Source organism: Platalea leucorodia, assembly GCF_965183815.1.
Source record: "Platalea leucorodia genome assembly, chromosome: 6".
In the NCBI taxonomy this organism is placed as follows: Eukaryota; Metazoa; Chordata; class Aves; order Pelecaniformes; family Threskiornithidae; genus Platalea; species Platalea leucorodia.
In genome coordinates, this window is record NC_138828.1 from 3,254,057 (window position 1) to 3,276,911 (window position 22,855).

General features: G+C 39.3%; 1 protein-coding gene across 1 annotated transcript; it reads left to right on the top strand.

Moving 5' to 3' along the window:
• Positions 1–203: 203 nt before the first annotated feature.
• On the top strand, positions 204–19,935 carry AP1AR (adaptor related protein complex 1 associated regulatory protein). Its single transcript, XM_082315129.1, has 10 exons — positions 204–456; positions 5,483–5,531; positions 7,158–7,184; positions 8,035–8,060; positions 8,955–9,051; positions 9,828–9,926; positions 13,153–13,214; positions 14,315–14,388; positions 15,360–15,488; positions 18,763–19,935. The coding sequence occupies exons 1-10, from the start codon at positions 380–382 to the stop codon at positions 19,026–19,028; spliced, it is 906 nt and encodes a 301-aa protein (XP_082171255.1). The 5' UTR covers positions 204–379; the 3' UTR covers positions 19,029–19,935.
• The last annotated feature ends 2,920 nt before the right edge of the window (positions 19,936–22,855 follow it).

The following is a 22,855-nucleotide window of genomic DNA, read 5'->3' on the forward strand; positions in this document are numbered from 1 at the left end:
GTCGCCCTCCTGAAGGAGAAGAGCCTTGGAAATGTCCAGGTTTGACGGGATGGGGGGTTGGAGGCGGGCGGGCGAAGGGCGGGAAGCGAGGGGGGCGGCCGTTCGGCCGCCCCCCTCGCTTCCCGCCCTTCGCCCGCCATCGCCTCAGCGCCCGGGAAGAGGCGGGCCGCTGCCGCCGGGGGCGGTACCGGCGCTCAGGGCATGCGGCATCCGCCTCTGCGCCGCGGCCATGAGGCTGTCGGCCCGGAGCCTCCGCCCGCCTCCCGATCCTTTGTTTCTTTTCGTTTCCCCTTCCTCTTTCCCTCCGCGGTCCTGGATGGCAGCGGCGGTTTGAAGCCGCCTGAAGGGAGGTGGAGCCGTTGTCGCCGCCCAGGATGCGATGGGGAACTGCTGGGCGCAGTGGTGCTGCGGGCTCTTCTTCCGGAGGGAAGCCGGCCGGCTCCAACGAGGCGGAGGGTAAGCAGGGAAAGCGGCTACCCCTTTCCCCTCCCCGGGGCGGGGAGGTGCTGGGCCCGCCCGGCTCCGCCTTCCCCTCCCTCCCCTCCTCGGCGGGAGGTGAGGCGAGGCGGCCGAGCCGGAGGCCCCTGAGGCGGCCGGTCCCTCGCCGGGGGCTCCGACAGCGGGACGTGGGTTGCCTTGGGGTAGCAGCGAGGGGTGACAAGGCCGGGGAGGTGTTGGGGTGCCCGGTGTGGGCCCAGAAGCCAGGTGAGGTGGGCCGGTAGGCCACCTCATGCAGGGTCTCCGGGCTGTCCCCTTCGCCTCCTCCCCGCAGCAGCAGACTGAAGAGGGGAGAGAGCAAGAAAAAGCCTATGTAGCCTCTGCCTTGGCAGCTCCAGCTGATGAAATACCCTCAAAAGGTTGCTCGGCTTTGTGCAGGTTGCACGGTTGATGGTAATAACGCTTCCAGGGATGGCTTAGGTTAACTGCGGGGTCGTTCTTACTCCTTAGCCCTCTTCCAGCGTTGTTTTTCCAGAAAAAGCAACTTTGATTTTTCAGGTCATTTGCCAGAATCTGTGCAGGCTGCTGTGTTTGTGCAAAGATGGAAAACCACCATGTTTTTCTGGAATATGATCTTGTGTTCTCTGGGAGTCAGAGGCTGAGACTGTGTTGGGATAAAGGGTGACTATTACAAAAGATCAGGAGCAGAATGGTCCGAATAAACTGTCGTCTATCGTGTGAATGTGTAATCCGTGGTTTTGTTCTGCAACAACCAGTTCATGGAAAAGCAGGGTATAAACAGGGGAAGGATAGGTTACCTGTACAAGAACTTGGTTTTCTTCCACATGCTTACCAATGTTTGATACTTGTATATCACTTATTTTTGCCTGGTGTGTTAGGATTGAAGTCGTTCTAGACAAATAGGCTGAGCATTTTACGTGCTGCAAACTCGTGGCCTCTGATTTCATACCCGCTCTAGCAGGCAACCCTGATGTTCTGCTTGTCCTGAAGACCTTTTACCAATACTTTTAAAAGAAATGGGTGAAAGACCAGGATAGTGTGTGTGGAGGATACCTGCTTGTATTCTTAGTACTCTCTAGCATAGGGTATGAGAGCATCTGAAATGCCTCGACAGCTGGCACTTAAGTATCTGTTTCTTGTGCTATATTCTGAGAAAAACAGGTAATACTTGAAAGGTTCTTGCTTCACCTGTGTGTTTTGCTGAGTCTCCGCTCACAGGCTTATAGCCTTTTTTTAGCAGTCGGCGGTAGTGACAGTAAGGCTCCGGCAGCGTGTACTTACCCTGTAAATTATTGCTTTGGTTGTGGGGTCTCTTTGGTCTGTTATCCTCCCCCCCTCCCCTTTTAACTGACTTATGATAGGAGCGAGAGTCCAAAAAGGCGCAAGGTGGCCTTGGCTATAAGGGCAAATTCTAGATGCATGGTTATCTTTTATCTTTCCCTCTGGTCTAAAGTGACTATTGCCTATATTTTTTTTATTGTTGGGTTTTTTTTCCCTTGTATTCTTTTTTTCTTGTATGTTTGCAGTATTCTGTTAGCCTTTTGTCTATTCATTGGTGTTTGCAGTGTCATTTGTTCTAGTACTTGGCTTTGGTGCATGTTTCATTCGTGAAGTGTCATTTTTTAGTTGCCTGCCGCACTGTCTCATAGTCTCCAATTGGTTTTCAGCAGAGGGTTGCTGAATTTACTGGCTTACTAGCCTGACTTCATCGTGTGTTTCGGTACCTTTCGTGGGTAAGCCTTATTGGCTTACTGCTTGCTTGGGTTTCAGAATGGCAAATATGAATGCTGATGCACAGAATTATGAGAAATGCCATTGTCTTAAATGGCAGGGAATTAGTGAAGAAATTTTTATGATCATACTCTCAAAGAAGAAGTTTGTTTGCCATGGTGGCTTAGCTACTCATATGTGTATGCATTGCTTCTATTAGCCCAATATCAGACCATCCTTACCAGTGAAGTAAATCTTACTGTCTGCTGTTGTAACGTTGAACTGTTACGTACTACAGGTGTTGCATGGCCTGTTGCGAAAGTCGTGGATAAATGATATGATGGTACAGAAAACAGACTTTTCCAGTGGAAGGGGTTGCTCCTGTTTGGATTGGCTTTTGAAGCCTGAACCTGGAATACTGTATACAGGGATCAGTTTATGAAAAAAAAAAATCATCAGTGCTCCCTCTTGCAGGTAGCTGGCACATGTCTCAGATCATCTTTGTTTTTTGGGTGTGCTTGTAGTTTACGGAACAGTACTGGAGTGTTGAGCAATTTAGATATTTTCCTTCCACTGTGTGGTGGGAGAGGCAGGGAATTGTATTAAAAACAAAAGTGTAAAAATGTGTCTTATAAATTTTGTAAGCTTGCGAGTTAGATTGCTATCAAATTCTGCAGATTTAGCTACTTTTGGAACAGCATAATGTCATAATGTAGCTTATCAAGTTAATTGTGATTATTTTAATCACTCACATTCCCCCCATGCCCAAACTAGTGCTTCATTGTTCTTAGATGCTCCAAGATTTAACTGTAAGAAATAAACTGGAATTAAATAATTAAGGATATAGTTTTTAACAAGTGTTTCAATATCCTGCAAGATTAGAAGTTGCCTTTGCTTGGAATTGTGCTTAAAATCTTGGAGATTTGCGTATGAATTGCTGCAATGATTTTAGGGTTCAAGTTGAGCATGCGTAAAGAGAAATGAAACACCAAAACGTTCTTAAGTGTAGTATAAGTTTAACTTGCTGCAAAACCCCAAACTTTCAGTTGGTAATTTTTTATTATTTTTTTTAGGGAGTGTCCTTATGCTTTGGTTGAAATAGTTTTGCTCAAAGTACTACAAGCTGCAGCCATAATTAGGAAGTAGGTCATAGCTAATTTGTCACTGTATTTGACCATAAGTATTCCTCTTCGCTCCTAGAGCAGTGTTTAAAAGAAGGGGGGAAAAAAAAAAGAAGAATAAATGTCATTTGTTTCTAGGTTATTTGTTTGGTTAGTTTGGGAGGGATTATCACATAGCAAAATTGAAACTATCTTTTTTGTCACTAGTGTGGAAAAAGTAATTTTAACTCATGCCCTGGTTTTAATAGATTAAATGTCATTTTTAGTGACTTTTTTCCCCCACATGTAATCTGTGTAAGTTTGTTGGGGTTTTTTTAAATAAAAGATGGTAACATGACTTTGCATAAAAGGAGAATAAAGCAAATGTATGTATGGAGTGCTGAAAAGTTACTCTCTTTAATAGCTTTAGGTCTTTGAAGATTGATCTGACAGTCTCCATAGGTCCTGTGGCCCGTTCGCTGAACTGTTTTCTCTAGGACCTGTCAAACCTAAGTGTTTCTCAAGTCTGTTTTCGAAAATAATGACGCAGTAGAGCTTAAAGGAGAAGAATAAAAGCTGTAAGCATTTTAATAGGTTACTATTTTATTTCAGTTGAAGTTGTTATGTATGGGGGTGAAGTTGATGGGTCTTCCATTTCTGTCCCTAATGACCTCAATCTTCCATAGCTGCTCTGGGATTTAAGGGCTCAAACTCTGGCACAGAATTAGGTCCTCTGTTACTGAGTCCCTGTTCAGCAGCTAGCAGAAAGCATTGATCTGCCTTGAAGTGTCATTGCTGTTGGGCTATTTGTAATGACATTTAGTAAGCTTGCACCACATTGTCTTAGTTTTCTGTAGGTTCACTGTTGAATTCTTGCAACTAATCTGACCGCAGCTCATGTGTTTGTAAAATTGAGCATAATTTAGTTAGCGCCTGATGCTGTAAACTGGAAGTATGCTTTTGTTAACAACATAAATAGTTCTGAAACAATTTCCTGTAACAGTTTTATTAAATTAGATTCGTAATGTTACCAGCCTCTGCACACCAAAGTGTTACACAGAGGGGTAGCGGAGAAATTGCTTTAAGTGCTCACGCCACGTGTCCCAATCATACTTGCGATGTAGTGCATGAATTTAAGTGGCCTTTTACCTCTGGTTTCATAGCAATGAATCGGCTGGAAACCATTCTTAGTGGCAGCTCTGCACTGCGAGGTACGCTGCTGTATGGAAGGAAAGGTTGCGCAACAACGAAGTGGGTTGTGCAGCAAGTTGCCAGGGGAGACGTGCCCTAGCTGACTTCCAAAGAAAAATACGATGGAGATGGAATACGATATGATTAAAATAATTCAGGCTTTGGCTGGTTTGTTGCTTTTAGTATAGTAGAAGTAGGTGTTGGTTGCGAGTACAGAACGATCTTTTGTACAAGTATAGAAGTGCCTGAGGCCCTGGGTTTATTCCTGATACCACTCAGCACTTCCAACGGGAAACTCTGTTTTTTAAAGTAGTTCAATGAAATGGGTGTGGTACTGAAGCACCAGTATACCTTTGAATGGTCTTTTGGATGACAGCCAAACCTCTTTCACTAGGTAAAAATGTATTCAGGTAACTTAATATAGAGGACAGTGTTAAGATAGTGAAAGAATCAAGCAGGAGACTGATTCCCTGTATAAAATTACAGACTGTGAATAACTTCTTGTAGTTGAAAAGCGTTGTCTTGGCCTCTTTGTAGACGCTTTTCTCTGAGGTTCAACCTTCTAGCTGTGCCAAGCCGTCAAAATAAAATGTATTGTTTGACATCGATGTTGTACAAGATGCTGTGCTAGTAAAGAGCGAAGTGCCATGATGAGCAACAGTGTTTTCAGGTATTGCCTGGAATAATGTTTTTCAAGAAAAATGTATTAAAAGTATTGCAGAACACGCTAAACGTCTGTAAATGTCAAGCCCAGCATCCTGATAAGTGATTTCTTCTGACTTGAGGGTGTTTGTCTTTTCTCCAGTTCTATAGAAGACGTTTACATGCTTTTGCCTCTTTCCGCTCTGGTAGCGATGCAGAGCACAGGTTAACAAGTCAATGTGTTTAATACATGAAGATTGTATGTTTGTTTTATACTTACTTAACATATTTCAAAAGCTATTTAAAATGATCAGGCTCGTTTTCCTTCTGCTGTGACTTGAAGACTATTCTGTAGTGTAACTGTAGACTTATTTTTCCAGATCAAAGTATTTTAGAACATGTTCAACAGGAGAACACTTCACTATAGAGGTGAGTGCTTACATTTCTAGTAATTAAAAAAAAAAAAAAAAAAAACAAAAGTGGAAAAAGCTGAATTCTAGCAATGCCTTTAACACTTTTTGCAGTTTACGTACACTGAAATATTCTGGGTTATTCCAGACCAAATTCATGCCGCACTGGGTGGCAAGAGAGTGGTTCTTATATACCTCAGACCATTAATACATTATCTCCCTTTAATCTATCCTTTGGAAAGAAGTATCTGTTGTGGTCTGATGCTCGGCACCAGAGCATTCTAAAGTCGGCCTATTGCATCTTTCATAACTGCTGTGTTGGGAGTGATTTTTCTTTTCTGCTTGTGTAAACGCAGGATGTTTAGCTCTTGATTGTGGGATCGTGAATCCGATTCTACAAAAAGCTAGAATCTGATGAGGTTACTTTATAGTTAGTTGCATGTGTAGTCCACTTTGTTAACGGCCGCTGAGTATCACGCCTTTTTGCCAAGGGTAGTGTAAAGTTAATTTGTCTGAGAGTCTCAGAATAACCTGGTTTACTTTCTCTGAGTGTTCCTTATGGTCTAAAAGTCCTAGACCTTTCAGATTGCCCCCGTTACTGAGAATAACATTAATAACTGTGATTGATGCTTTGGCTTTCAAGAAAGGGGGCAGACGTATATGGTGGGGAAATCTGTTTTGGCATGCAACTTCCAGTTGTGAGAGAGGGTTCCTGCAGCAGAAGTATAATAGGGAGAAGAAGGTTCTCTCCTCCTCCCGGATTGTTATTGATATTCTGCTTACAGCAATTAGTCGGTATACAGGTCAATAAGGAGTCTTGCTGGGGGTACTGACCTCCATGTCTGGTGTATTGACTACATGTAAGATGACGATACTGAACATAGTACGGAGAATTTCCATTTGATTTGTTTTTATGTGATAGTTAAACTTTTGCTGGTTGAGTTTGTGCAGCTTGGAATGCCCCGTGTATTCTTGCCCGGTTTGGGGGTTTTTTTGGCTTCCTATGATTAAGCTTTACATTACCTTTATTAACCTTTAGTTTCTTATGTGCAAAGCTGGGAGAGGGGCTGCTGTTGCTTGTTTGTTTTTCGAATTCTGGGTAGAAAGTAACTCTTTTCTGTAAATTGAATACATCTTCAAGTACTTTTTGATAAGCATCACAGTTGCCACGCGAGGTAGAGGTTGCATGCACTATACCCCTTACATCTTCTGCGTTTTTAAATGGAGCGGGTGCTTTGGTGTATGTCAGAGCCATAACATTCCTTCCACTGCTTATATTATAATGCTTCAGAGACACAGAATTATTAGCACTCTTATAAGCTAATGATATTTCATTTTTATCAGGGCCGTCACATAAATTGTAGTGAAATACATGAGGTTTTTTTTTTTTTTTTTTTTTTAATTTTGACTCTTTTAGGAGAATGTAATGTTTAAGAAAAGGAACATTGGTAAGAAGATGGGTCCTAGTCTAAAAGTAATACTTTCCCTGAAAGTAGGGGTTTTCATAAATGGTATTGCAGTCCCACTGTTATCATTGGAGTAGTGTTTTTACAAGACAGATTAAATAAGCAATCACATTTCCTGTGTGTGTTTAATGACTTGTTATATTGAATTGTAAAGATTGTTTACTTCTTCTTCTCTGCAGTTTGAGAACCTGGTGGAAAGTGATGAGGTAGGTACCTGGATCAGAATGTGAAACCTGCTAGTACCACTCTTAAAAAACGGTTCCAAGATCTGTATCTTCCTCCCACTTTATGCTATGTTGTAGACTTAAATTGCGGGTTTTTTTTTACTTGGAGTTTTGCTTGCTCTAGGAATGAATATTTAACACTTTGGGAGAAATGAAGAACTAAGAAAAAACTGGTTGGGGGGAGTATGGGAAGTAAAGCTTTCAGGAAAAGAGCGCTATGGACATTAGGAAGGCAAGAAGAAAAGAAGAAAAAGAGGGGGGGAAAAAAAGGGGGGGGGGGGAAGACTCGAAAGAGAATTTACTCCTGGTGTAACTCTTGTGTAAGACTCAGCAAATGCTCTCTATCTGAGAACATAAATGGACCTGGATTGCTTTGCTAAGGAAAGTTTTGGGAGTGCTTTGTCTTTACAATTATGGGTAAACTGGCTGAACAGTACTTCAGAAAAAGAGATGTTGGCCTTAAAACTTCACTCTTATAAATGTAATACAGCTTGATAATGGGCGGGGGACACACCACATTTTCAATCCCCTGCTCTGAATTTAAACACATGAGGACTAAGAGTTGGGTTCCTGAAATACACCACTGGAATATTTATTTTCAGTTGGAAGTACTTATTTGTTTTACTCAGTCAGCCACTTCAGTTGATTGCGTAACAAGATTTTTTTTTTTTTAATTCCACATTTAAACAGGGGATTTTTTACCCGCTAATTGTGAAACCAATATATGGGAGAAACTAAGATGGGAAAAAGCCCAATATGAAATCATAAAATTGATTGATTGATGGGATTCTCAAAAACTCAAACTTTTTTTTTTTTTTTTTTTTTTAAACAGGGGGAAAGCCCAGGAAGCAGTCACAGGTAAGACACTTGGATTCAGGACCTCTCCTTCCCTCTGCTCTCCTCCTGTGACTATCAAATTTTTCAGAGTTCCTGTCAAAACCCTTTCTGTCTTTTTTGTTGTTAGATACATGGAAAGCATACATGTCAAACTAGCCTTAATGCTTTACCACAGCAAAACAGTTTAGATGATGATGCATCATGCAAAAACTATACAAGACAGTTAAAACAGTATGTTGCCAAGAGAATCCTTATTCTTCTTCCCAGGGTCTGCATTTCAAGTTACATGGGTGTTAGGGCTACAACTCTGGTGAATTTTTTGTGAGCATAATATTTATGTAAGCAGTAGAAACTTGAAGGTCTGCTCTGTAGGAAACATAGGAAGGCACCGAAGTCTATGTTTTGGTTGTCTAATTCTAGACACTTTGTATTATCTGATAGTTCCCAAAACGTTGTTCCCTGTCAATGGTCCCAAAGAAGCAATATAGCAAACCTTATAATTATTACAATGCTTTTGCAGTCTTGTTTGTTAGATACATAAAAGTAGGCAGCAGACGAAAGGGGAACAATTTACAATTAGAGGACCAAAATAAGTAAGAAAAAAAAGTGAGATTTACACCGCAATGATATTAGCCATTCTATTCCAGTAGTTCTGTTAGCAAACCATGTTATGAAAATGTGTGCTCTATAAAGATACAAAAAATGCTTTGTAAGAGTAAGAAGAGACAGCATTGTCTTGAGTAAACTGGAGCTTTGGAACTCTGTTCTCAGGAGGAGCAGGCCAAAAGCACAGCTTGTTGAATTTGCGTTAAAGGACCAGTCAAGAAAGACTATATGGGTATGTTTAAGTGCAACTTAGGGTTGTCACGCGTAAATAATAGATGGAGTCTTTTTGTGTTTCTCCCATGCTTTTAGACCTCTGACTGAAGAAGAAATTGCTGACTTGAAAGACAGACATTATGACTCCATTGCTGAAAAGCAGAGAGTTGTTGATATGAAGCTTCAGTCAGAGGTAAGCAGTTACGACAACTAGTATGGTATGGATAGTTTTTCTTTTAAAGTAGTTAGGATCAACTATAAAGACAAGGAGATTCCATTTGCGTGAACGAAACATTTGGGTTGTGTTTTTCAGTTGGTATTTTTTAGTCTACAAGATACACAAAGAGATTGCTGCACAACTAAGTTTGCATCAGAGATTGCTTCTTTTTAATAGCCTCTTAGCTGAAAAACAGAATGAATAGGCTGGCTCTCTTGACTGACATCTGTTAAATTTGAACTTTTTATTTTTTTTTTATGAAAGGCAAAATGAGGAGTATACTTGATTCAACTTTCCTTGTGCTCAGTTTTTCCAGAGCTTTTCTTAAGGAAAAAAACCATAATTTGTCGTTTTGTTATAGTGTGTTGCAGCAATTAATGGAATATGATGTGGAATACAGCGTAGGAATTGAGAATGATTTGTAATAAAGTATCAATTAAATATGCAACTGAAAAGATTTAAGTCTTTCATTGTGCAGTTCATAATGAAATGCGACGTGCATTTACAGCAAATCACTAGTAATGATGTTTATTCAGCAGGGTAATATTTAGCTATCAAAATGTCTTGGGATGTTTGGTGGGGGGAAGCTGTTAGATTCAGTTAATGAAGAAAAATGTTTTAGCTATAGTCAATTTTATTTTATTTTTATTTTCTAGTAGCTCTTCTTTTGTTTTATTGAACTTATGGCTTTATTCATAGGAAGATAGATAGGTTCTGCTTTTGTTAACCATTATTATTTTGTTCATATACAGTTAGCCTTACAAGAGGAGAAGTTAAGAATAGAAGAGGAGGCTTTATATGCTGCACAACGTGAAGCAGCCAGGGCAGCAAAGCAGAAAAAGCTCTTGGAGGTGAGGGGAAAAAGACCCCAATATATATCAGAGCTTCTGTTCTGTTTCTACGTATGCAGACTTTCCTAATATATATCCTTTACATCTCAGGAAATGTAATGAGGAAATTGCTTTGGCTTGTAAATTCCAGTAGAGAAAGAAATACACGATTTGAAAGTACAGCTGACTGGAACAGCTGAAAACGATCAGAGTTGTTTGAAACAGCTGATGTCGCCGAGTATAGATTTTGAATGAGAGATGTATGATTTTAATCTGTAATTAGCTTAACAGACCTCTTGCTTTCTATAGAAGTTACTGATCTTAAACGTAAAGTGATCTGTCATGGTTTTCTAGTAAAAAAACCTGAAATTGAGTACACGTGATGACATCATTTAGACTTGTAAAATGTACTTTATATATTTGTTCGCTTAATTGTTCCTTACCTCTGTGGTTTGTGTTAACGTGAAGATACGCGTTCCCAAGTCATCTGAATTCACTGTTGACCCTGCTTTGAGCAGGAGGTTGGACTAGATGGCCTCCTGAGGTCCTTTCCAAGCTGAATTGTTCTATCATTTTGTGCTTTGTATGTGCAGTAGCCAAAGTCCAGTAATGACTTAACAGTAGTCTTTATTTAATATATCTGTGCCTACTTTCAGGTGTCTGGTGTCTGTGCTTTTGGAGCTTGGTCAAGCAAAACAAAAGCCACGTTATGTTTTCCTGCTTTTTCGAAAACAGAGGCTGTTTTTAGTATCCCAATAGCAGTTATTCCCAATGGTTTTCATGTTGCAGTTCAAAGAGTTACCTATTATCAGTGCATTTAATATTCTTGCCATCTTAATCAGCTATTAAAGTATGTGTTCTCACACCAATTTCAGGTTGCCAGAAATGTGTATGTTAAAAGAACATGTTCACATTTTCTGTTCATCTATAATGTGTACGGCTGCAGTTGTAGCGTGTTGAAGGAGATGGTCCACTAGACATGTGGTACCTGTTCAATGAGAAGTAAATTTTCAAAAGTTCAGATTTAGACTAAGTGAAAAAGTCTGAAATCTACCACAGGTATAGGGGAGATCTTTAGCCCTAGTGTATTGTCTATATTCAAAAGAGAGTGAATTGGAAATTGTTATTTCCAGACTGATAGTGATGACTGCGTTTTCATCTAATATTGATGTCGCTAAGTATAGGTCTCATTTCACATTTCTCTTTCTATCCTCTTGCCATTTGGTATGGGAGGGTTAATTCTTTCTGACCTTTTTTTGCCTGCCCTTTTTTTTTTTTTAACACTTTTGGTCTGTATAAAGTCAGCAAAAGTAGACTGTTTTATGGCTTTAACTGGTTTTTGTAGAAGTTCTGTGCAAGAAATGCTATTTTTGTTGTCTTTGAGTCTTTTTAATGTGCACCTCTTTTAGTCGGGACCTAAGATAGAAGGCATTATAGAGATTTTTTTTATTTAATAGATATTTTAATCTCTCATAAAATTATTACCACTTATCTCCTTTACAAACACCCCCCCCCCCCAAAACCCAGAATGATTAAAAGGGTTTCTAAAGGAAGCATATAGATACGCATCAAGCATTTAACCTTTCTAAATTAGAAGCCACGCTTGAATACGTAACTCATCTCTCTGCTGTTTGTGGGTAGAAGTCTTCTAAATGAGAAAATGGCTTTTCCATTGTAAGTATGGCACCCCTTTAGAACTAATTTGGCTTGCTGATGTTGCCCTACTAAATGTCAGGGTATGTAACAGCGGAGAATTTTAATATATGCGTGTCCTGAAACTTAGAGTGCTAGAGATCTGTATGTGACCTGGCAAAATGGGTAGATAATTTAAATTGGATATTATGTGGGTACTTGAATCCTAAAAGAAAATTGTTGCGTATGTCAGTAATTGTTTTTTTTACAGACTTGTTAACTATGTTGGTGCCAAATTCCTGTCTCTTTCTCCCCGTGGACTTAAGTCTTCTCTCCTATAACCACCATTACGAGATATTTCTACTTCTTCAACACTTGCCATTTCCTTACTGGCTTCAATCTGCTTATTCTGATACTTATTTAAATACCCGAGATGGAAAATGTGTCAAGAAACGAAGCCATCATCGTCTTGGGACTGAAAAATACTAGCTGATCCAATGCAGTTGTCTCACAAGACTAATTACCCAGCAAACGGCAATTCTTAGATGAAGCTAAAGCGGACATTAAAAATTCTGGTTTATTTACCCCTGCTTTTCTTTTGCAGGGACAGATCCATTAAGGCTGAGAAGAGATTTTTTTCAGAAAACAGAGTAGCTAGATACATCAGATTTGTCTATAAAACTAGCTCGTTCATTTTTTATCCTAGTCTTTGTCATAATCAGTGAACAATTACTGCTTCATAACTGATTTACCTTTAATCACATAGTTGATGTGCCCAGTTTTTATGCTCTCATCTTTTTCAAGGCAGGGAAAAAAAACTTGAGACAACTTAAGTTGTTTAAATGCTAAAACTGAAGCAGAACCCTGCCTGCTCCCATGACATCTGTTGTTCCTCTTGTAACTACAAAATCAATGCATTTACGGCTTGTCTCTTGCATTTTTCATTCTGTTTTTGCCTAGTGATACCATGAAAGCTTTCTGCCTTAAGGGTGCAGCGGTATTAATACTTCTGGCCCTGCAAGGCAACAAAGCTTTTATTAATATACATGAAGCACTTAGTGCTGATCCGGAAAACCAGAGGGGAGGCAGTATAGCTTTGTACAGGGATAGAAGGACCGGTAGGAGATCTTTCTTTTTAAATGGTGGGGGGTCTGTTCTTGCACACAGAGCAAAACAAATCAAACGTAACCCAGGTGTTAGTTGTGCATTGAAAATACCCGTGGCTTAAAAAGAGAAGATAATAGAGGACAGGTGCAATTATGAATGAGGTGGTGTTCACGTGTTTCTAGACAAATTGATGCCTTTTTTTTTTTTTTTTTTTGGTGCATGAAATAGGTTAAAATGTTGAGAGTTCTATTCACAAAGCTACCTTCTTTTAAATGGAGATTTCTGAGATGAAAAACAATATCACTTGCATGTAACGGTCCCTTCAGTATCGTAAAATTTGATCTTTATTTGAATGAAAGTCAGTCTTTTCCTGAGTTGTACTTAGGCTGCTCCAAGGATGAGGATAATCCTCCTTCTAATGTCGCAGTCAAGGGAATGTTTACTGTATTGAGTATATTACTCCGAGGGATTGCATTCAGCTTTTTCAACAATTTACTTCTTTTGATAGCAACGTAGACAGCAAAGAATAACACAGAGAGCACATGCTGTTAATAATGGAGAATATCAGAGGTAAGATATCAAACTTTTATTAATGATGATTGAGAATCATGACCGTTTTTACTCCTGTTCCTCATCTCCCCCTCACACACACTAAAAAAATGTTTTTCAAACCTTACATACACAGCGTTTGTAAGTCAGAGTTGTTTTCATTCATTGCAGCTTTCTACACACTGAATAGTTACTGAATGCAAACTGGTTACTGTTAACCTGCAAAATTAGAGGGTAGATGGCATTCATTCTGGTTTTCAGTGTAGTTATGAGACTGACACACACAAAATTGAACCTACTCCCAGCTACTAATACACACACACACACAGACACACACACACACACAAAATCCAGTGTTTTATATTAAAATGGTGTTTATATGTAAAATCTCGGCTAATATAAAAATATCTTTATTTTTCAGAACCCTGTTTGAAATGCCCAATAAAAATACATACTAATCAAATGGGGAGTTGAATGGTTTATATAGTCTGCCTGTTTCTTCATTAACATTATTCATTTAATTTTCTTCACTCCCACCTTCTGTGTTCGGGGGGGGGGGGGGGGGGGGATAACCCAAAACTGATGAAAAAAACCCCAAAGAAATTTACTGTGGAATAGTATTTGATTTTAGAAAAAACTCTAAAATCAAAAACCTGTTTTGAATGGAAGAGAAGGGGGATAGGAAGGATATTCAGCTAGGGAAATACACTTAGAAAGGGAGCTGTGAAAAGTGAGGTTTTATGGCATGAGTAGGAACTAGCCAGATATTAGAAACAAAGGACTGCAGTAGCAGGATTTGAATTCATTAGTTAAAAAAGGATTTTAAAATTAAGGAGGCATTATCTACAGTGACAAGAGATGAGAGGGGAAGAGTTGTTTTGTGTCAGAAGTTAATTCATTTTTAGCTGCCAGTACTCCTAAAAATGGAGCAGAAGCTCGGACTGGGAGAGGATGTGATGAGTAGGAATGGGAAGGCATTTTGTAGATCATTTTATAAAGATTTTAGTTAAAGGTTTATGTGCTTTGTAGCAGAGGACTGGGGGGCATGTGGATTAGCGTATCTTTTATGGCATCCCTAGAGGTTTATAAAGCTGAAAACAATACGTGCGTTGTTCTTACAGCTCTGTGGCAGAGGAAGATCTTGATTCTTTCTTAAGAAATACAAAATTCCAGTATGAAGCTTTTCGAAGTAGTAGTAAGTCTTCCTTTACTTATGCATGTCTTTAAATGTTAAGTGCCTCTGAGGAGCACAGAGTGCTATTTCTTTTTCTAGATAAACATCATTTATTTATATTTTTATATATGTATGTGTGTGTATAAAAAAAAGTGTATATCTGTATAAAAAAAAATGTGATAGAAACTTCTTTTCTTCTGTAATCCCTGATGGTTCAAGTGTGTGAAAAAACAGAGCATATACAGCTTGTGCTGCGGCCATTCCAGTCCTCAAAAGCAAGTTCTGTAAGCGAACAAGTCCTGTACATGGATTTTATTTTACTAAAGGCTTTCCAACCACCTCTGTGGAGGCAAGATCCCTGCAGTGAACTTTTCTTGTAAAACCGAACTGTGTGTTAAAGGTGCAAATGTGTGTGTGCAGCTTTTTTAACCATCTCTTAGCAAAATAATTAGAATCATACTAACGGTTAATTTTTTTCTAATGAAGTGCAGGAGAGGATTTGGCTGCCTGTATTTAAAAATTCCACTAACAATTTAGAGGAAAACAATTTATAAACTTAATATCCGTACGTTTTGATGACAGTACGTGATAGTCACTAAGAAGTTGGAGGACTGATGGTAATTCTTGGGGAAACACTGGCTGTAGTTTGGGTTTTTTGGGGGGGAGCGTTGGTTTGTGGGTTTGGTTTGGTTTTGTTTTGGTTTTTTTTTTTTTTGCAAGTCTTCACACAAGTCCAGCTTACAGCTTACAAAATTCCTCTATAGTTCTAATTAGACAGTATTGCTAAATGTCCTCTTGTAATATCTTAGCGATGTTCACTATCAAAAAGCTACAATCTATTCTTTGAAGTGATGGATGAAGTGCTTTTTCACATGTTCTGATGTTTCAAGGCCACAAAGCACAATAAAAACTTTCTTTGAAAGTTCAGTTTTCCATATCGAACTTCAAATTCAAGTACGTTTTTGAATTAAAAATAATTTTTTTCTATGTAGGACTTTCATCTGATGCTACAGTGCTGACGCCCAACACAGAGAGCAGTTGTGACTTAATGACCAAAACAAAATCGACGAGTGGAAATGATGACAGCACTTCACTAGATTTAGAGTGGGAAGATGAAGAAGGTATTTATTCTGCCATTGAGTTTCATTCTGAACTGAAATTCATTAAAAATGCTGACAGTTTACGTTGATTGTAAATTTGTCATTTTTAAAAGGGAAGGTGATTAAGAAGTTAATTCTGATGGAATTTCTGTCAAGTGTGTAATGATTAAACTGTAAATTATTTTTCCTAGAAAATTGTTTATTTTGATAACTGTGGTTATCTCTCTAACAAATGATTCATTTCTTTGGATCCTCTAGTAAATGTCTTTTCCTGTATTTTGTGGAACTGACTTGTAAACTCACAACAAAACTAATGGTAAAGAAATGCTGCCCTCTTGCGAGCCACTAGCAGAAGGAGCAGCTTTTTCTGTGTTTTAAAATGTGGAAGTTGGTCAGGAGTCTCTGACTGAAGTATTTCGGGAAGCATTGTTTCTTTAAACCCTAATTACTTTTATTGTAACTTCTACTGGAAACTTAGGTCTGCATTCCAAGTGAGTATCCCAACTATCCGAATTGCTCCTGCTGTTTTCTGCTCTCTTGAGTAAATCCGCAAAAGCTCTTGTCTTTGTTTCAAGGTTAATCCGAAATTTTGAGACCTCGACTCTTGAAAAGCTCACCAAAAATAAGCTAGGATTTCTTTTAGCCAATGCATAGCATATTTTTTTTTTCGCTTTAATAGACTGTTTCTTGACAATCTGTGTAGTTTAATCATTTAGGACTGTCAAGAGCACTAAAATGTCTGGTTCAGAAGCTTGTTTTGAAAGACTTAACTTGGGACAGATTTACCCAGAAATACCCAGCATCTTTTTTTAGCTAGTGTGTGCAAGAGCTACGAGCATTCTAGAGGAACTGAAGCTAGGGCGGGATCGTGTATGTTGAAGTACATAGGATTTTACATTAAGAATAATTAGCAGCAGTGCAGCAACAGTGTTCTGGGAACTCTGTATTCTACACTGTGCTTAAGAAACAGGAAAATTGCATTCTTTGCTTCTTCACAGAGTTGATTTCCCACTCTTATGTGTTAGCTTAATGTAATGTTTTTCTAAGTAACAATTGAAAATGAGATGAGAGCAAGATTCAGTCTTTGCCAGGCATACCTGCATGCAAAATTTTCTCATTCATTTGACTGGTTGAGGGTCTCGTTGCATACGGGCTTGTATCATCCTTGTTGTTTTCGGGAAATTTAATTCTGTGTATAGAATTAACAGTCTGTGATATTTGCTCTTCATTGTTCTCTTATCACTGTCACATTGACTTACCCGTAAGTATTCACCTGGTTTTGAGGTAACTAAATAGTAAGTGCTGGGAAGTGCCAAAAACCGCCTAAAACCAGAGAACAAAATAACTGCATAGTTCTGTTTCTGATTCCTACTAGCCTGTGCTCTACAAGGGGGAAGAATTTTTACGAGTTGGTCGTTGTGATGGCAGTGCATCTCTTCTCCCTAGTAACCTCAAATCTTGAGCAGAAGAGATGGTAAGATAACCTATGGAAGATGGCTTACGCTTGAGAACATAACTTGTTTTCATGGCTGCAAAGGATGGAATGTGGTCATTCGAAAGAAGTATTAGTCAATAGTGCAAGGATTTTGAGTAGTTTTTTAGCACATTCTTGGTAGATCTGGCCCAACTTAAGTGTATTAAAACCGTCTCCCTGAAAGGGCCGACTGCTTGCTCGGGATAAGAGGTTTAGTTACTGTGTGTGCTGTCAAAATCTGCCACGGAGACTCAACGCCAAAAAAGTGTGTGTGTGGGGGGGGTCAGTTATCTGGGATATTCATTTATGGTCTAATCATACATTTTTACTGTTCGTAGACAAAGTTGTAGGGGGGCTGAACACAAAGTAGAGAAGAACCAGTGTTTTGAAAAGGTACTAGCCTTTGGGGGGGGGGGGGAAGAAACCAAAACAAAACCCAAACAAAAAACAAACTGAAAATCCAACTACTCAGTAACAAAAGATGACATTGCGTGACTGAAAAGTTGCCAAATTAGGAGGTTCTTAACAGGGAATGCGTAGATACCGAACTAGGCGTGACGATGTACTACTAATGGTAGTGTATAATCGTTATGTGATGGTAGTACTGAAATGAGATTGTGGATTGGAGCTGTCCCAGCCCAGCAGACGCAGGGTTTGTGCCCTGCAGTGTTACAGTTTCTAAAGAGTATTACACTGAAAGACAAAGGGTGTGAGGAGAAAATGGAGATGGTAACTGTCCTGGATGAAATACAGGTTTTTTGATACCGTGATTCTGTTTTCATTCTTTGGTGTCACGTACATGATGAGCAACTTGTAGTACTAGTGCTGTGTTGGTATTTTGGGCAGTGTATCTTGGATGGACAACAGCTTCAGTGAGCCGTTGATACCAAAGGAATAATCAAGTTGAAAATAGCTATGTTTTGAAAGACCCATGAAACATTAACGTAAAATCAATCATCTGAGTCTGATGGAGAAATTTACCTCTTAGATATTTTTTTCCTGTAGCTCCTTCGCCCCCCCAAAAAAGTTGCGTGTTTCTCTTGCAATATGTAACTTTCTAATTATAATTTAATAGTTAGCTAGTTACTCTAATTTAAAAAGGGAGTTTATTTGGGAACGTACAAGGAGTCTAGTGAATAAGAGGAGTAGCGTAAATTCTCCCCTTTTTCCTTTCCAGTGGTGCGGGAGGGTTTTGATACACCGTGATAAAGTCGATAATAACTGACCAAAAAAATAGCACCTCTGATGTCTTTGTGCAGTTTTCTGACCAATGTTTTGCCTTATTTTCTGTGAAATTAATTATACCTGTTCAGACCAACTGAAGACCTTTCCTAGATAAATGCACCTGATATCTATGGAAATTTTAGCTGCTGTTTAAAATGTTTCACATGATAGTGTTTCATCTGTTTGTCAGAAAGTTACAGGAGTACTACAGGGTTTCCCAGACATTCAGCTTTTCTGGAAACAGCACAATACCAAAAATCTTCTAATATTTACGTGCCCATAACGTAGGGCAGCAGGCTGCATATAGAGGAGTAATAAACACTGCTAGTGAGTTGTTTCACTATGTTGTCTGTCTTCCCTACGACTCTGTAAAACATCATCACTGGCTGTTGTGTTCATTTGGGCCAAAACTGACTGCAAAGTATGGATTTAATGGGAACACCACCACCAGAAAAAAATACGGTGATACTCAGGAGTGGAATTACCAGAGTCTGGATCTCTAAAGGATTCTTGTTGTTTCTTCTGATGTTCTGACACAAACGTAAAGGTACTTCCCTCAAAATTATGTCTTTTTCATAAACATGTCTTAAATCGCAGGCATGAACAGAATGATTCCAATGAGAGAACGCTCCAAAACAGAAGAAGATATACTCCGGGCGGCGCTGAAATTTAATAGCAAGAAGACGGGAAGTCATCCAGCTTCAGCCTCTGACGATTCTAATGGATTGGAGTGGGAGAATGACTTTGTTAGCGCTGAAATGGATGATAATGGCAATTCAGAATATGCCGGATTTGTAAACCCTGTATTAGATTTGTCTGCATCAGGTGTAAGGATCTCTGATTCTGATCGCCAAGACAGGTAGTGAAACTGCGTGGCCCTCGTTTATGACCAAATGTTGGAAAGTGAAATAGAATGTATAAACGCGATTTGCTCTTTTATAATGTGGTTCCCTTTTTCTTATAAATTGATCAGCAAGGAATGGGAATGACTTGCTATCTGAATTAACTCAGAATTAAGTGCAATTTTATCATCTACCTTCTAAACTTTTACGAAAACTGGGATGATTCTATTGTGTATATTTCTGGATATCTGGATTTAATATAAAATTATCTGCACTAATTTAAGCTTCATAGCTTGACATATCTATATTTTAACGAGCCTTTTCTTCTGGATGATGTTTCTACTGATTTTGTTTTTAAAATCCATCAATGGCTTAACACTTCTCTCCGAAACAGTCTTACATAATTTATCTAATACTTGAATATAGAAACATAATTTAAAAAAATTTTTATTTCCGATATGTGCTTTTTGACTTGTTCTTTAGCTATTTAGAGGGCGTATTTAGCCAGCTGCAAAACAAATTTCACACATGGTAAATTGCAGTTTTTCCCTGTCTAGCTTACAGTCTTCCTAGCCTTGTGTTGTCCTCTTTCCGTTTAGTTTATTTTTTTTATTACTTCATGCTAAGCACAGGTAACCTCAATGAACATAGTATAAATCATCAGGTTAGGTAAGATATTGTCTTGTATAATATGCCAGACTTAGTAAGTGTGTGCTAGCTAGAAAAACAACTATAAAAATTCTTTCTGCGTTCAAACTGGAAATTTTAACCAGTATCTAGCGGAGAACTGGGAGGACCAAAGTCTTGATTTCCCCGCCCCCCCGAACAGACCAACATCTGTTACTGCGTGGTCCTTAAAATTCTTTAGTTGCGGAAAACTTACAGTTCGGCTCGACCGGAACAAGTATTGGAAAGCAACATTCTCTGAGCAGACTGGGGGAGGGATGGTTGCTCTGCTGCTGGGGTGGGAAGAACAAGAACCTAAAGACTGAATTCCTATATCTGCATTTTAAAAAGGGGGGGGGGGGGGGGGAAAGTTGAAGTTAAAAAACTGTGTTGAAGTGCTCTAGCTTTCCTGTGCCTCTAAACTGGATGGTTAATACTGCTAATGCGGACTGAAATTCAAGGAGGTGTTCCGTTACTGCAAATCTGGCGTCATGTATCGTGTGGTCTCCCCCGGTATTTGATGTAAGTTACACATTTTAAAAAAAGAAAAAGCTCACTGAAGAGAACGTGCAGAACACTTGTAGATCTCAAGCTTTCCCCAAAGTTTCAGTAAAGCCATTCTACTCTACTGTTATTTTGTGTAGCTGTCTGGTTTTTCCCCTGAAAAAAGGGGGACGGGGTGTAACTCCACCATTGTGGAGTAAAAGCAACACGCTGTGCTAGGTACTAAATCTGCATCATCAGCAGAACTGAATTTGTCAGTGTAAGTCGTGTCCTTGTTTTAAATCATCCGAGCCTATATATAGTATTAGTACTATATATATATTTTTTTTTTATATATATATATATACACACACTATATATATATATATATAGTATTAGGGTCACCGTAGCGTGGTCCTCTTCATGATAACTTGAACGAAAATACTGCACACTTGGATTAAATAGGTACAAATATCAACATGAACGAACAGATCAGTCTTGTTGATAACATTCCGTTTCTTAATTTCAATTGTAGCTATGTCACTGAAAATATTTTAATGTAATTATCTGCATTTGCAATGCCTGTAATAAGCTTTAAAAATTTGTACGCATCAAATGTATATTTTTGGTTTGGCATAAGGTACTACTCTGTAACTTCTCTTGAACGTTTATTTGTATGATATATTCCTATGGAAACAAAGGCAACTTTCTCAACATGTAAATAACATGGTTTTTTACCAGCCGAAACTGTTAACTTTACCCGGCAGTGGTCAGTACTGTCCCTGATCGGTGAACGTGAGGTTCGCTTGTCCTGACCATGCTTTCGGGAAGGAAGCTCGCTGATGGTCCTGCCTGTAGAAGGAGCAAACAGGAAAAAGGAGGCTGACTCGGGCTGAAGGCTTTTACTGTGATGGGCATGTTCTGTAGCCACGGTTAATAGCATTCTGCTTTTCAGGGTTCAGTGCGCCACACCGACTGACTGAAGAAATTACGGCCAATATCGGTGAAAATTTAAGAAATTGAAAGATGCTATAAACAGCTCCTGTGAAACAATTGAACAGCACTGTAAAATGCGTATCTGTACAAATTTAGAAGTCATTAAAATTTTCAGTCAGTCTTATGTTTGGCAATGTTTTCTCTGTGGCTGGTTTTGTGGCTGCCATGTCGTGCACAGTGAAAGCAGTGTGTGAAGATGAATTGTTAAAACGTTACCCAAAATTACCTATGCGTCAGCTAACTAAGGAAGGTGTTAATAAATAATTAGCTGTGTCTAACTAGTGAATTCCATAGCATCCCTTCTTGAGACCTCTTGCTTTGGAAGGGAAGCTCTCACAAGCTGCGGCAGTGGAGGACTTGAGGAGCTTGGAGCGTGGAGCCCTTCTTCTGTCAGAAACGAGCAGCTGTACCCTCATGCTTCAAAGGTAAGGGAACCTTCCTTGTGTAAGGCAAGCAGCTTCCTTGCCTTCATGGCTGGCTGAGCTACTGCACCATTTCAGTTGTCTGTATATAGGAAATACAGTGTTTTTAGCAGGAAACTCTTATTTTTAAGTTTTTTGTCTAATGGCTATACATATGTTTCTATGCTGAAGTTGAGCCACTGTGGAATATAACATCGTTTGACGTGACTGTTTGGGCAGTCTGCTCAGAGTTACTTGGTGAAGCGTAAAATTGGTGTTTCAGCATTGTCTTTTAGTATTTCATGATTGTCTATACTAGTACAGCTGAGCCAAGCAAAAACTTAAGAAAAATGTTAGCTGCCTTTGTGTGTGTAGTATTTCTTACAATTAAGTTAGCCATATATGACTAATGGCAGCCTTGGGGTGAGGGGAGGCGGAAGCAGAATCTGGTTCTGGTGAACAAAATACGTTCTGCTGTGCCCGTACTGAAACAACTCTTCCTTCTTCAGTCAAGCTTAACTTCTGCTGGTCAAACTAACGCAGTGATAGGATCCTCTTAGGAGAGGATTCATTTTTTAATGCATATTTTGGGGTTGATTCTTACCCCAGGTAAATATAATCGTAGAAATGATTAGTTTGGAAACCATTAAATGGTTGTTTGTTTTTTTCCCATTCCCAAGGTTTTCTCCTGGTTCCTGGAGATGTACCTAAGGAATGCTCCGCTCTAGATATGCGGATATCCTCTGTACAGAGTGAACACAAAATCTACGGAGACGCAGCACTCTGAACTCTGCAGACCAGACCGAAGATTTTTCTCAGGTAAGTACTGTTTGTACATGCTTCTGTTTATATATTGCGCTTGAAAATTTGAGATGGGAGTTGTCAGTTTTCTTTCGATAATAGCCCAGAAAGTGTAAGCAATTAATATGATCAGTGTCATAGGTTAAGTCCTACGTGACGGGGCCACTGAATAGGAATTGGATAACAATGCTGCTTAGTGGTAGAATTAGCAACCTGGTTTATAAGCCCAAAGCAGTATAAAGCAAGAACTTGCATGTCATCCATAATAATTTATGAGCGCTAATAGGAAGAGAGCTGTTTACTGGGAATGCAAAACTAACACTCCCTCCTCCCTCCCACACGAGCCAAATGAGCGAACGTAAGAAATCCCATGCATTTTATATGAGATTGCATGTAAAAGCTTTTATGTGTAGGAGCTTGTTTCAGCTTGCATTTGCATCTTGCTCTCTTTTTCTAGAGAAAAAGCTTGCAGTTGCAGGTATTGGCTGCTCTGTCTAATTA

Coding starts and splice junctions, on each gene's coding strand:
- AP1AR (XM_082315129.1), top strand. CDS start 380: ATGGGGAACTGCTGGGCGCAGTGGTGCTGCGGGCTCTTCTTCCGGAGG. Junction 13,215..14,314: donor AATAATGGAGAATATCAGAG/GTAAGATATCAA, acceptor TTGTTCTTACAG/CTCTGTGGCAGAGGAAGATC. Junction 15,489..18,762: donor AGAGTGGGAAGATGAAGAAG/GTATTTATTCTG, acceptor CTTAAATCGCAG/GCATGAACAGAATGATTCCA.